Source organism: Gopherus flavomarginatus, chromosome 7 (assembly GCF_025201925.1).
Source record: "Gopherus flavomarginatus isolate rGopFla2 chromosome 7, rGopFla2.mat.asm, whole genome shotgun sequence".
Classification (NCBI taxonomy): Eukaryota; Metazoa; Chordata; order Testudines; family Testudinidae; genus Gopherus; species Gopherus flavomarginatus.
The window spans coordinates 105,445,819-105,461,089 of record NC_066623.1 but is presented as its reverse complement, the minus strand read 5'-3'; the positions used below and the strand labels follow the sequence as shown (position 1 = coordinate 105,461,089).

Genomic DNA, 15,271 nt, shown 5'->3' with positions numbered 1-15,271 from the left:
TTGTTATCTGTGATGTGGGCCAGCAACCAGAGGGGGATGTGACACACACTTTAGCAGTGGGTTTTCACAGTTATTTACCAGACAGAAGAATAATGCTGAGACTCAAGAATCCTGGATTCATTTCAGGTTCTGAAAGAAAGTGTACCTAGTGGTTACAGACCCTTCTTTTCCTGTCCATCCTAGTATGTGTCATAACAGCCTTTCTCTGCCTCATCTCTGACCTAACAGCCTGTCTCTGTCCTTGCCACTGCCTCTATCCCCCACAAGCTTGTCTCTGCTCACTCTGCCCCATCCTATTCCACCTCTGTCCTCCTTCCCACAGCCTGTCTCTGCTCCCATTGCCCTATGGCATTCCAGTTAGGCAGCTTCCTCCTTCTCCATGCAGCTCCTAGGCACCAGCAGCAGGATCACTGACAGCACAGAAAAGACTGTTTCCCTGCTCTCAGGTCCTGCACCTGATGTTACAGTGACTCTGCAGTGCTTGGAGGAGCAAATGCAGAGAAAGTTGTGTGCCGACCAGGTTTGGAGCATGCCCAGTACAGACAACCATCTGAGAATTTAGCTGCCAAACTAACTAGTTTCTCCTGAGTATGTGAAAAATTCCATTTTTTTCCCTAGAGGCTTACAACTTGGCCAAATTTAGATGGATTTTTACAGGGATGGGAAAAAGGCCAATCCTCAACATAAGGGTGAATCCCTCTGCCAAATTTCAAGTCTCTGTTCCAACACCAGGAGGCACTAGAGCTCAATGAAACAGCTGTAATAATTTTTTAACATAGGCTAAAAACCCAAAATATTTTCCCCAACATCATTTTGGGAAATAGCTAAATCATTTTTGCTGGAACATTAAAAAAAAATTCAGCTTCAAGACAGACACCCAGCACAGAAAATTTCAGAGCACATGATTAAAGTTTGGCAGAGTTATAAACAACTACAACCAAGGTCTTATAATGTTGGGCAGCCTTAAATAGGTATCACTACCTGCACCACTTATCATAAAGAAAGCTACAGGGCCTGATTTTCAGAGATGTAGATAGCACCCATACCTTCCATTGTCTTCAGCTGGATTTGTGGGTGCTTAAGTCCTCTGAATATCAGGTCCACATAGGCCATCGTCAAATGGTCTGTGTGGAATCCAGGCTTCTCCCACTCATACTCCTGCCTGCCCACTCACCATCCACATGTGGGCAGGGGATTAGTTGTCACATGGCAGCTGTTCTCTCGTCCATGCTGTAACTTATAGACTGATGGTCTGTGCAGGGGAATAAGAAGGCCCTTTATACCCCCTAAATCACCTGAAAAGGCATCTACCACATATCACAATTTGGTTCCATTATATATAGTTTGTTTGTTTTCCCTCTTTGTTTCATCCTCTAGGGTGAAATACACCCCAGTGCAAAATTCTAGTACTGTATAAGACTTTCAAAATAGGGCTAATTTGGGATATAAGTAGTGCATGGACCTAGTGCAGGTCCTCTATAGCCAGGGGCGGCTCCAGGCACCAGCTCTCCAAGTGCATGCCTGGGGCGGCAAGCCGTGGGGGGTGCTCTGCCAGTCGCTGCTAGGGCGGAAGGCAGGGTGCCTTCGGTGACTTGCCTGCGGAGGGTCCACTGGTCCTGCAGCATTGGTGGACCTCCTGCAGGCGTGCAAGAGGTCCACCAAAGCCGCTGGACCAGTGGACCCTCCGTGTTTGGGGCGGCAAAATGTCTAGAGCCGCCCCTGTCTATAGCAGTGTTTCTCAAACTGGGGCTGCCGCTTGTGCAGGGAAAGCCCCTGGCGGGCTGGGCCGGTTTATTTACCTGCCCTGTCCGCAGGTCCGGCCGATTGTGCTTTGCCGCTCCAGGCCCAGGCCCGGCTCTACTGTTTTACCTAACCCAAGCAGTGCGCCGAATTGCCACCACGGACGGTGGGGGCAGTCCATGGGCCTTTAGGGCGGCACGTGTGTTTCCGCAGCAGCGGCAATTCGGCAGCAGCTTCTGTCTTCAGCTGGAAGACAGAAGCTGCACTGCTGCGGAATTGCTGTCACCGCAGAAACGTGCATGCCACCCTAACGGCACACGGACTGCCCCCGCCATCCGCGGCGGTAATTTGGCGCACTGCTTGGGGGCAAAAACACACGGACTGCTGCCTCTTGCAGATTGCCGCCCCAAGCACCCGAGCAGGCCAATGGGAGCTGCTGGAAGCAGCAGTCAGTGCTGCCAGTGGCAGGGGATGTACTGGCTGCTGCTTCCAGCAGCTCCAATTGGCCTGGAGTGGCAAACCGTGGCCAGTGGGAGCTGTGATTGGCTGGACATGTGGACGCGGCAGGTAAACAAACTGGCCCAGCCTGTCAGGGGCTTTCCCTACACAAGCGGCAGCCCCAGTTTGAGAAACACTGCTCTATAGAGAGGGGAATTTCATTCCTAGCGAGAAACAGTAATAAAACATATTAAGGACAACTGTATTTTAACTATCTGCAGTTACCACCATGGTTCTCTACCTCCCTCAAGCCCTGGGGAAAGTTGTTGCAGCAACATGAACTTTCATAAAGGTGTAATTTTAGCATCAAAGGTGTTAAGAGTTGGAAAAGGCCCATTACTAGCAGATCATCTTGCTCACATCCTTACCTATCGAGGATTACTCTTAATACAGTACCCTGTTGCATCCAGTTACAATATTTCCTGTCAAACATACTTTCAGTTTGTCATACTTTTCTGCTTAGGTATGCTCCAAATTAAGGCATAGGATTGCAAATAAGTCTTTGCTCTAGTCTCAATTCTGCTACTGACTCATATGACTTTGGGCAAGTGACTTAATTTTGTAGTGCCTTGGTTTCCCCCAACTATAAAATGACAGGATGATACTTCCCTACCTCGGAGGGGCAGAGGGAAAATTAGTGTATTAATGTTTGTACAGCACTCTAATATCCTCGGATGGAAAGCCCCAGGGAGTGCAAGGTATTATTGTTATTGTTACAAAGTAGTCTGTAGCTAACTTCATGTATCCCTTGCTCTTACAGCTTCAAAACTAAGCTCAAAGCTACTGAACACATTAGCCCACCCCCTGTAATAACTTGCCCTGAGTACGGGTTGAAGCTGTGATCATAGGGTGGCTTTGCTTTCAAAGACAGAACAGTGCACAAGCACTGACACAGTTACTACACTAGTCAATATCTACCCCAGGCTTTCAAACAGAACTAGCATCAGACTGAATGTTAACCCTCACCTTAGTTTTACTTTCATTGCCACCCATCAGCTACCTCAAACTTAGGGTGAGCAGACAGCAAATGTGAAACGGGGGGGGGGGGCAGAGAGAGAGTGTGTGTGTGTGTGTGTTATAAAAAGACCCCAAAACTCAGGACTGGCCCTATAAAATCAGGACATCTGGTGACCCTACCCACACTTCGCTGATGAGCCCATCTTTGCATGAGGTGGCCACAACCCACAGAGCTCCGCAGGGGGCAGTGTGTTGCACGCACAGCGCTAGAGGCAAGGGGAGGCAGCAGCCCCCTACAGCAGGGGGGAGATTACACCGGACTCAGGCCCCGCAGGGCGCATGAAAGTCCGGCCGCAGCCGGGGCTAGGAGTCCGCACAGGAAAGAGGTGGGGCGCCGGCCGGGAAGCCCCCCATGAGGGGGGTAAATGTCCCTGCACAGCGGAGAGCTCCTCAGAGAGGGGTTCAGCCCGCCCGGGGCGTGAGGGCGCCACGCACAGGGGGATGAATTCCCGCCCCAGGGCGGCCTTTGCCTGCCGGGAGCGGGCAGGCGCTGCGGCCCGGAAGGCGGCTGCTGAGCACCGGGGAAGAGGGAGGGAGCGGGCAGGCGCGGCGGCCCGGAAGGCGGCTGCTGAGCACCGGGGAAGAGGGAGGGAGCGGGCGGAGTCGCAGTGACAGGCTCGGCTGGGACATCATGGCGACCCGGCGGCTGCTGCTCTCCCCTGTCTCCTGCCTGAGGCGGACTCAGGCCCTGGGCGCTCCGGCGGCCCCCGGGCTGCGGAGGGGCTACAGCAGCGACGACTCCTTCCAGTACCTGCACCGCAGCATCGTACCCACCATGCACTTTCAGAAGAGCCTGCCCAGGTAAGGCGGCCGCTGCCCTGCCGGCCCCTGAGCCAGAGCGCCCGGCAGCCCCCCGAACTGGGGCCCCCAGCACCTCCGAGATCCCCGCCTCAGCTCCCAGCCCCTCTCTGGGTCCCCCTGAGCAGGGGGCCCCCGCAGCAGAGCTCCCTCTGGGGCCCCCACCACGTCCGAGATCCCCGCCTCACAGCTCCCAGCTCCCCCCTGAGCTGGGGTCTCCCGCAGCAGAGCTCCCCCCGGGCCCCCACCACCTCCGAGATCCCCGCCTCAGAGCTCCCAGCTCCCCCCGGATCCCCCTGAGCAGGGGGCCCCCGCAGCAGAGCTCCCTCTGGGCCCCCACCACCTCCGAGATCCCCGCCTCAGCTCCCAGCCCCTCTCTGGGTCCCGCTGAGCTGGGGTCCCCCGCAGCAGAGCTCCCTCTGGGGCCCCCACCACGTCCGAGGTCCCCACCTCAGAGCTCCCAGCTCCCCCCTGGGCCCCCCTGAGCTGGGGTCCCCCGCAGCAGAGCTCCCTCTGGGCCCCCACCACGTCCGAGGTCCCCACCTCAGAGCTCCCAGCTCCCCCCTGGGCCCCCCTGAGCTGGGGTCCCCTGCAGCAGAACCCCCTGTTCCCCTCTGAGCCACATGCCAGAGCCCCTTTCAGCCCCTGGGGATCCTCGCACCACAGACCTTGCCCCCTTCTGAGTGCCCCATCACCAGCCTAGGGATCCCCACACTAGAGGCCTTGCTCCCTTCTTAACCCCTCACTGTGCCACAGACACCTCCCCATCTTCCTTTGAGCCCCACAATCATCCTGGGTCCTTCCTCTGAGCCATCCCACCCCATCACCCATAGAGCTACTCCACTCAGGGACTTCCTACCCTACCCCTTTTGAGTCCCCCATACAGGTAAGGGAGTCCTAGGCATCCTTCTGAGCCCCCAGAAACCCCTCCCTCTCTGCGACCCCTCCATCTGCATTTCCCACTGCTAATAAAACCCCCATTTCCTTTCCCCTGCCCAGCTAAGGAAGCCCCTTTCTTCCATGATTGCTGGCATCTAATGCTCATTTTCTCCTTTGTCTAGGTTAGTCCTATTCCCCTGGTAAGGGAGTCCCATGTCTCTACATTTCAGAAATAGTGCCTGCTGGCTTTAAAGGCAGCAACATTCTTCTGCATCAGAGAGGAAATGCACTCTGTAAAAAAAAAACAACAACAAAATACCCCCTGCTCCAATGCAGAGTAGGCAGCCCTGTGCTATGGATGACTAAATACACAGTTTAATTGCTGAGGCCAACTCTCTTATGGTGAACAACAGGTTTTATGTCTCATGGTGAAGCCTTAATACCACTTAAAACTACCAGGACACAGCAGGTGATGAAGTCAACAGACCAGTTGATATGTACTGGTTTCAGATTGCTCCCTACACTCCTAATGAATGAGGTTTGGTATATGCAGAAAGTGCAGGAACCCAAGAAGGGTACACTGTCTTTGGGATGGGCTACAGTATATTATGTAGGTGAAAGGTTATTGCTAACAGAGGGAAGTGACTTTGATCTTTGCTAGTAGTATTCAAGTGTATACTGCCAGTTTAAAAATTATAATCTAATTATAACCTTCTGTCTCAAATCTCTTATCTACCATTGTTTAAATAACACATACAGTTATTACAAAGGAAAGGGATTAGAGAAAACAAATCTTCCTCTCCCCCCCCCCATTTGTTTACTTTGTGCATTGGACAGCACTTCCTGTGTAGTTAATTTCATTGTTTTATTATACTGTAGTTAGTTTCCCCATTTGTTTGCATGGCTCTTTCACAGAGCAACAGGGGAGAAAGAAGCATTTAAAAAACATAGAAGTATGGCAGTAAAAACAACAAAAATCAAATTATGTATCAAGGTGATATAGTCCTGTCACACACACACACCTTAAAAGTGTTAATTTCATTAAGAGGTAAAATAGCTTGCCCTGTAACTAGGTGAAAACAGCTTTCATGTTCAGGCTAAGATGAGTGTTGGAAATAAATTTGTTAGCATTTCCACAAGGAATCAAAATACAGAAAACATTCTGTGCCTAGCAGTATATAAAATTATGGAGGAGGATCTGTGAGTTGGCTACTTGTAAAACAAGTTCCTGTTTTTCTGTCATGCTTGCTTATAAAAAGAGCATAGGAATTAACTTACAAAAATATGGTATTTTAAAAATCTTTACTGTCAGAGCTTTAACAACAACATTTTTAGTTTGCTTTTTTTCTCTCCCCTCAGGTTGCCAATTCCCAAACTAGAAGATACTGTTAGGAGGTATCTGAATGCCCAAAAGCCTCTCTTAGATGATGATCAATTCAGGTATGGATACACAGAAAACCAAACAGTGCTTCAGCGTACATCAAATCTTTCACTCCAACTCCTACATATTAGAAGATGCATCTTTTTTAAAAAATGCCTGGAAACAGCATTTTGACTGTCTGATTGATTGTTTTAGGAAAACTGAAGAACTTGGTCGCAGCTTTGAGCATGGAATTGGAAGAGAATTGCATGAGCAGCTGGTTGCTCAAGACAAGCAGAACAAACATACTAGTTACATCTCAGGTAGGAAGGTTTATAGTGGGATAAAGAAGAGACTCATTTTGAGGAGAGGCTTGATGACAGTCAGCTCATAATGCTATGAGTAACAGATTAAAGTTTAAGCGCCTTATTATTGTTTACACTCAGAACAAGATGTGAAAACTATATTTGACAATGTCTGAGCTAATTAGAAGACTGTCTCTGGTGGAAAAAAGAGGGTACTTCACAAAGTGTTATCTTTAATATACCAAATACTTTAGGACGGGGGTCAGCAACCTTTCAGAAGTGGTGTGCCAAATCTTCATTTATTCACTCTAATTTAAGGTTTTGTGTGACGGTAATTCATTTTAATGTTTTTAGAAGATCTCTTTCTGTAAGTCTATAATATATAACTAAACTATTGTTGTATGTAAAGTAAATAAGGTTGTAAAAATGTTTAAGAAACTTCATTTAAAATGCAGAGCCCCCCAGACCGATGCCCAGCACCCGGGCTTTGTGAGTGCCACTGAAAATCAGCTCGTGTGCCATAGGTTGCCTACCCCTGCTTTAGGATCTCTCATTGTCACCTAACAGAAATATCAACCATAGCAAGATTTCCTCAAAGATGTTTTCATTTGGAAGAAAGTAACTTTAACCAGTACATTAGCAAAATATAATAGTGTTTTAAAAAAAAGTGTAGTATAGGAAGAACAAATGGTGCTATCAAAATCAAAGATGGAAGGCCAGCCACAACACTCTTTATAGATTTTTATTAAAGTGAGCAAAAGATTTGTCTGTCTATATAATCAGAACACATTGGTGAAAAGAACATTTGTTCAGTGATATACAGCATCATTTTGTTCTGTGGTCCACTCTGATAGAATGCTGTGTATGCTGTAGTGCCTGTGTGTAAGGGGAATTAAAGTTAATGTGGGATCCTTATATCAAAAGATCCTTAAGTGTGGAGCATCTTGCTCAAATGCAGGACATGTTGGTATCTGTGTAAGGAAGATCTTGTGCCCTTGATGTTCTTTCCCTCATGCATCTGAGGAAGTGAGTATTCACCCACGAAAGCTCATGCTCCAAAACGTCTGTTAGTCTATAAGGTGCCACAGGATTCTTTGCTGCTTTTACAGATCCAGATTAACACGGCTACCCCTCTGATACTTTCCCCTGTTGGAGAAGAAAGGTTCTGCTGCTATAGGAGGTTGAGGGATATTGGAAAAACAGTAGTGAGAAATATTTACTGTTTATTTTTTTAAAAGTACTTAAAAATATAAATACAAATATATTCCAATGTTCAGACTCCTCCATGCATCTAAAGCTAGTAACCTCTATAAGAAAACTAACCCAGGTCTGGTTACAGTCATGAATCTGTTTGAAAGTGCTTGATTGGAAAACTGAATTCTCAGAAAAGTTGGGAAAGATGACTGAACAGTGGGGGATGGAAGGAGACACTCCTCCAGCCTTAAAAAAATGCAGAGCATTATTCTTTTAAAGAACAAGAAAAGGAAAGACTCAGAAAGAGGAAGACCAGAATAAAGAAAAGGCGAGAGAGAACATAAGACAAAGAAGGAGATGAAATTCAGACAGTGAGAGAAAGAAAAGAGGGAAAGAAAAGCAAGAGAAAGCATGTAGCTTTTAGGTTAGTGAATTTTTATTTATTTATTTATTCATGTTACTTCCAATGGCTTTCAAATGTAAATGATTATAGTGTTTGTGGAAGGCAGATGCTGGGTGGACAGCAATGGAGACTTAGATAATATATCCAGTACAACACAAGCAGCAGCAGTGTAATCTTCTCCCCATACTGTCCTGCCATTGTGCTTCAATCCTTGCTCGATGCTGAGACTACCAGTAAGGGTGCCAGTGGTGGCAGTTTACCAGACATGTATTTGAAGTGCACTGAGAACCACCAACTTCCCACATAGGCCAGCTTGCTCAGCCTTTTGATAGTAATGCCTTTCACTTGTTATTGCCATCCTGTTCCCCCAGTATTTCCCTGTCAATTGCCCACCTAAGTATAATGTTGAGGGGAAACATGGCAGATTATTATTAACTGGTTTTCTTGAGCATTATTATGTAAATGGATTACATGCTGCAGCTGCAACCGGCCCTCTTTTCCCCTGACTTTCAAGTCCTGTTCCTTTTTTGTTGTTGTTCTTTCCATAAGTGTAACAAAACATAATTATTCCTATGAGGAGGAACAATGAGTTCAGAGCTTGTATACCATGGTGAGGAGTGGGTTATAAAACCCTACTTGTATGTTAGCTAGTCTTTCGCCTCCGGAGATCTGGACTTCAGATTCTGACTTAGGTCACAGCTTGAAAACGAGTGTGGTTTTACTGAGTCTCCAGTGGGAATTAGGGGTTGCTGCAGGGAAGGAATTCAGAAGGGAAGAACAGAAGACACAGGCAGAAGAAAGTGAGAAATAGAGAAAGAAGGATGAGACAGGAATGGAAATGGGACAGAAGTAATGGTGGTCCCAAAGGTGAGCATGTTTTCCTACTGAGTAATGCAACCTAAAGGCCATGCTGCACTCTAGATCTTTGTGCAAAGCTCCCACTGACATCAGTGGGAGGTCCATTTCTGATTTGGTGGGAATGTGTTGCCGTAATGTACCCTAGTCCATGGACTATAATTAAATAGAGATAGTGGAGCTCTCTTCCGAATGACTGACATGTAATATAGATGGTTCTGAACAGTGCTTTCACAATTAGCCAATTTTACCTGTATTAATCTATTTCTCAATTCTCCATTTTTAGGTCCCTGGTTTGATATGTATCTAAGTTCACGTGAATCTGTTGTTTTGAATTTTAACCCATTTATGTCTTTCAACCCTGACCCAAAAGCTGAATATAATGATCAGCTCACACGAGCAACTAACATGACTGTTTCTGCTATACGTTTTTTGAAGACCTTCAGGGCTGGCTGTCTAGAGCCAGAGGTTTTTCATCTCAATCCAGACAAAAGTGACACTCAAACCTTTAGGAGACTCATTCGATTTGTGCCTTCATCTGTATCATGGTTTGGTGCCTACATGGTCAATGCATACCCCTTAGATATGTCTCAGTACTTCCGGCTTTTCAATTCCACACGATTGCCTAAACTGAGTCGAGATGAGCTTTTTACAGATGAAAAAGCAAAGCACTTGCTGGTGCTCAGAAATGGGAATTTTTATGTATTTGATGTCATTGATAGAGATGGGAATATAGTGAAGCCTTCTGAAATACAAGCACACCTGAAATACATACTTAGTGACAACAGTCCAGCCCCAGCCTTCCCTCTTGCATATTTGCCCAGTGAAAACCGAGATTCATGGGCACTACTGAGACAGAAGCTACTCGATAATGGCAATGAGGAAGTCCTCCAAAAAGTGGATTCTGCTGTCTTCTGTCTATGTTTAGATGACTTCCCCATTAAAGACCTTGTGCACTTGTCTCACACCATGTTGCATGGAGATGGTATTAACCGCTGGTATGATAAATCCTTTAACCTTATCCTAACCAAAGATGGCAATGCGGCCATTCATTTTGAACATTCCTGGGGAGATGGTGTGGCTGTATTAAGATTTCAGAATGAAGTGTTTAAAGACAGCACCCAGAGGCCAGCTGTCACCCCACAATCTCAACCTGCTGCAGTTGACTCTTCCAGCGCTGTGCAGAAACTCAGCTTTAAGTTGAATGATGCCTTAAAAGCAGGAATTACCAAAGCCAAACAGAAATTTGATGCCACTATGGAAACCTTGACTCTTGACTGTATTCAGTTTAAGAAAGGAGGCAAGGAGTTTTTAAAGCAGAAGAAAATAAGTCCTGATGCTGTGACTCAGCTTTCTTTCCAGATGGCTTTCCTTCGGCAGTATGGCCAGACTGTTGCCACATATGAGTCTTGCAGTACTGCAGCTTTCAAACACGGTCGCACAGAGACCATCCGTCCTGTCTCCATCTATACAAAGAAGTGCACGGAAGCTTTTGTCAGGCAACCTTCCAAACACAGCACAGAGGAGCTTCAGCAGATGATTGCTGAGTGCTCTAAGTACCACGGCCAGTTGACAAAAGAAGCTGCTATGGGTAAGTGAGAGTGTCTGTCATGGTGATAGAACATTCGCATTGCTTCACAAAATGAGTCTTATCAACTTAGTTGCTCATTAATGCTAAACTTTTACAGAAGTCTCACTAAGTGTAACTTAATCTTGCTGGAGGGCCTATGTTCATTCAAACTTTGTAGAATGCCAAATAATAGCAGCGCTTTGCAGGTTAAAGAAAAAATTGTTCTTGTGACATTCTTCTTAAGAAGGGAGTGTCTTTGAGTTCCCCTTATTTGCTTCAGACCCACACACATCAAGATTTTTCCTGTCCTGTAGATAAATTACTGTTATACTAGCCCACATGTGGCAGCTAACTGGCTGATGCCCTGGAGAAGGCAACACAAAGCAGGATTTTGGGTTGCTTCATGCATCTGCCTGCAGGTGGTACTGAGGCCGCTGTGCAAACTGGCCTTGGTTCCTTCTGCTGCACCAGTGATAAATTTTCCCAAGTGGCTCTATCTGACCTGGCCCTATTGCATTTTAAAATAAGTCACAATTAGAGCTTGCTAACTTCTAGATTTTTAGTAAAATGTAGCCTACAGGGCCTCGTCCAATTTTATTATACTCTTTTTACTGTTGGTTCAATAGCCTTTTCCTCTGTAGTTCCTGCCGTTTGGAACACCCTACCTCAGGCTCTTTTTTAAAGTAATATGAAAACATTTATTCCTTTTTCAAACCTCCTATTTTGATCTTTTCCATTTAACTTAACTATTGTTAAAAACCTTTTATTAATATTGCAGTAGTGCCTAGATGTCCCAGAGATAATGGCCCCTTTATAGTAGTTGCTACATAAATGAGTGAAACAGAGTTCCTGTCCCAGAGAATGGATGTGCTAAAAATGCATTGCAATTTCCTTCTGTAAAGCATGTTACCATAACTTGTAAGAAAGCTGCTATAGAAAAAACTCTTGTAAGTTTTGTGTCTTTGAAGGGGTGTGATATTTAGTGTGTTAAATAACTATTTTCCAGAGAAAAGCAGTTATTTTCTGCAGTGTTTTGTATTTTAATACCACTGTATAACTTCATGGTATGCCCATCCCTTGACTACTGAGTGCAGTTCTAGTCACCCTATCTCAAAAAAGATGTATTAGAACTGGAAAGGGTACCAACAAAGGCAACAAAAATGATTAGAGATATGGAACAGCTTCGCAGAGATTAAAAAGAATGGGACCCTTCATCTTAGAAGAGATGACTAAGGGGGGGATATGATAGAGGTCTATAAAATCATGGATGGTATAGAGAAAGTGAAAAAGGAAGCATTATTTACCCCTCCATATAACACACAAACCAGGGGTCACCCAATGAAATTAAGAGGCAGCAGGTTTAAAAACAAAGATAAGGAAGTACCACTTCACACAACGCACAGTCAACCTGTGAAATTCATTGCCTGGGATGTTGTGAAGGCTAAAAGTATAACTGGGTTAAAAAAAGAATTAGGTAAGTTCATGGATGAAGGGTCCATCACTGGCTATTTAGCCAAGATGGTTAGGGATACAACCCCATGCTGTGGGTGTCCCTAACCCTCTGACTGCCAGAAGCAGGGACTGGATGACAAGGGACGCATCACTTGATAATTGCTTTGTTTTGTTCATTCCCTCTGAAGCCTCTGGCATTGGCCACTGTCAGCAAACAGGATATTGGCCTAAGTGAACCACTGGTCTGATCCATCATGGTCATTCTTATGTTCTTATTTTAACAGGTCAAGGATTTGACCGGCATTTGTTCAGTTTGCGTTATTTGGCAGCATCAAAAGGTATCCCGTTACCTGACATCTACCAGGACCAAGCCTATGCTCAGCTGAATCACAACATTCTGTCCACAAGCACGTTGAACAGCCCAGCTGTGAATATGGGAGGATTTGCTCCAGTGGTGCCGGATGGCTTTGGTGTAGGCTATGGAGTGCATGATGACTGGATTGGCTGCAGTGCCTCCTCTTACCCAGCCAGGAATGTACATGAATTCCTCCAGTGTGTGCATAAGTCACTGGAAGATATTTTTCGTGTTTTAGAAGGTAAGCATATTAGTAGTTAGGCACAACGGGGCTGGGATACTTTTTTTAATGCACAATATAAAATGTTTGGATCAAGATCACTTCTGATCATGTGTGGCTGAATGTGGAAGAATGTTGCTAGTGCTAATTTACTAAGCATTTTGACTGGGATTTTCAAAGGAGTCTGCAAGAGTTAAGTGACCAACTTGCACTGAATTTCCATGGGGGCTAGGGCTCTTTTGAAAATCTTAACCATATAAAGAAATTAAGTGCAAGCTCCTGTATGTGATATTCAGGAAACGCTTAATTCTGATATTCTGAACTGTTATGTAATAGAATATAAAATGTTCTTAAAATATAACAGAGGCATTTTTAAATATTCATTTCTAGAAAGGAACTTTAGTATTGTACTGATTAAACTTGAGCTTAAAATCTACGAATGTTCATGTTTACAGCGGGAACAAAAAACTACATTTGAACAATGTAACAGCTACAAAAGTTGTACTTAAAACTAAATACAAGAATGACAAGTTGTAAATCCTGCACATGTGATATGTTCACTTACTAGATCTGTAATCTTTATTTTTCTTGTTAAATTTGAATCAGTGTCAAACTAACTGGCTCTTCTATTGGAAGCATTTCCAATGTAATAATTGATTTAAATGAAAATTTGAAAATGTGAGACTTTAACAATACTGACAACTGTAATCAGGTGTTAAATCTTCAAACTGTTAAGAAATTGGTTGGAAAATAATGTTTAAATAAAGCTACCTATGACATGGTTGAAGAAATGTTTTAGTAGTATCTCAGGATTAGGGATTTGAGAGTTTACACTTTTAAAATAAGCATACAAAAGCTGATAGAGGAATACAGTCAAATGCGTATACTCTTTAGATAAACTTTATAAACTGTCAGTTATTTCTGTTTGTATATCTGCCCTATAATCTGTTTTGTGTTCCTTTGCATAAGCCTGTATGTTTAATACTGAAAAATCATTTCTCATTAACTTCTCCAGAGGCTGCTTTTCTTTCCCAAATATCTCTCTCCTACTGTGGAGAAGGAATCACCATCAGCCGCCATTCTTAATGACTATTTCCTACCTCCTCTAGAACTCTCCAGACTTCTTGCATGGCACCATGAGTATCTGTTGGAACCTTTCAGCCTATTTGCCAAGGCAGGTGGCAGGGATGTCTTAGTATTTGCAGATTTAAGATGTCTCTGAAATAAAGGTATTGGGCTTGAGGTGGGAAAGGTTCAAGGAGCTTTCCAATGGGGACAGCAGAATTTCCTGCAGGGCAGCAGCAGCAGCATCTGCTAGATTTATTCAAGATCTTGTAACTCTAGAGTCACATTAATTTGTTGCGACACCCAATGCAGCAGAATTCATACAAAAGACATAAGAACCTTTGCTCTCCAGGAGTGCCCCCTCCCTTCAACTGCTGAGATTCTTAACAGTACTTTCACTGGTCCTTGCTTTGGGGCTGTATCTTTTGCATTAGCTTCAGCATCTCTATTAAAAACACACTCAACCCCTCCAAAAAAAAATAAAATTTTTTTTGGCTGCTCTGAGAGGGAAAGTATCTCTATGCCTCAACCGTATCCCCTGTCTATTTTGAAAGCGTAAAAGATAGTTCTCTTCCCTGTTGAATAGCAGTGGTTCTTTTCTCTGCTGCCAGCTTTTCAAAATAGCACTAAGTGTCCATTTCACAGCTGTGTGAACAGTACCGAAACATAACATGGTGGCAGACAGTATATTCTAAGTGGATGGTGCTAGGATGTCACTGATGAGATTCATAAGACCAGAAGTTTAGTTGCCTTCAGTTTTTCTTTGTGTAATATAGATTCCCTCAGTTCTTTGCTTTATCAAAAAGTGATACAGCATGAATGCAACTAGTGAACACAAGATACCATATCTTATATATAAAATGAATCAGTTACCAGGGTGAAGCAACCCTAAAACACAGGTCTCTCCAGATTCCTTTCCATCAATATGTAGCAGGGCTTTTTATCCCTCTACAGGCTGCTGCTAGAAGGTAGGATACTACATCATGTGCTGCACTTACTTTGCTGTTGAGACTTTGGTGAATGGTGATTTCCTGGTGCTGAAGAGTACATTTGGGCTTGGGGGAAAAAAATCTTACAGAACAGATAGGGAAAGACTAGGGGCTTTTAGGGGTGGGGGAAGGTATTAAATTCAAAACCTTTGGTATACTTAGCTGTTTCCTTTTGAGCTGACATCTTCATTTATTCAAGAAGGAAAATATTTGCTTACTGAGTGGGGTAAAAAAAATGGATTGTGTAAAGATCATTTGGTTTTCAGAAGATAGTTAATGTTTTTAGATTAAAGTTTGTATTTGTTTACATTTATGTATAACTAAGTTATCACTTAAAATTTGAAATACAAGTCAGTTAGCAGGAAATGATAACAGCAGGTTTACTTGAACTAGCAGGAAACGATTACAAAGATATACTTCTGGCTTCAAGCCCTAACACCTGCAATTACCTAATGTGCCAATGATGATGATCAAGACTGAAAGTTATTTATATAATAGGGTATTTTGCCAATGATGAATCCTTCCATGTTGTCTTTAACCCTGAGGGCAATGACTATTTAGTATATGTTGT

General features: G+C 44.4%; 1 protein-coding gene across 6 annotated transcripts in view; it reads left to right on the top strand.

Annotated features, from left to right (window-relative positions):
* Positions 1–3,464: 3,464 nt before the first annotated feature.
* Positions 3,465–15,271, top strand: part of CPT2 (carnitine palmitoyltransferase 2) — a 29,519-nt gene continuing 17,712 nt past the window's right edge. For 3 of the 6 annotated variants that reach the window (XM_050962433.1, XM_050962435.1, XM_050962434.1), the window contains exons 1-5: positions 3,465–4,056; positions 6,292–6,372; positions 6,509–6,615; positions 9,336–10,640; positions 12,356–12,667. In XM_050962433.1, coding sequence (XP_050818390.1) covers positions 3,887–4,056; positions 6,292–6,372; positions 6,509–6,615; positions 9,336–10,640; positions 12,356–12,667 — 1,975 coding nt within the window. In that variant the 5' untranslated portion in view covers positions 3,465–3,886. Of the gene's footprint in view, positions 4,057–6,291; positions 6,373–6,508; positions 6,616–8,070; positions 8,216–9,335; positions 10,641–12,355; positions 13,438–13,661; positions 15,101–15,271 lie in introns of those variants that run through there. The other 3 variants (XM_050962432.1, XM_050962436.1, XM_050962437.1) reach the window with 3 other exon arrangements.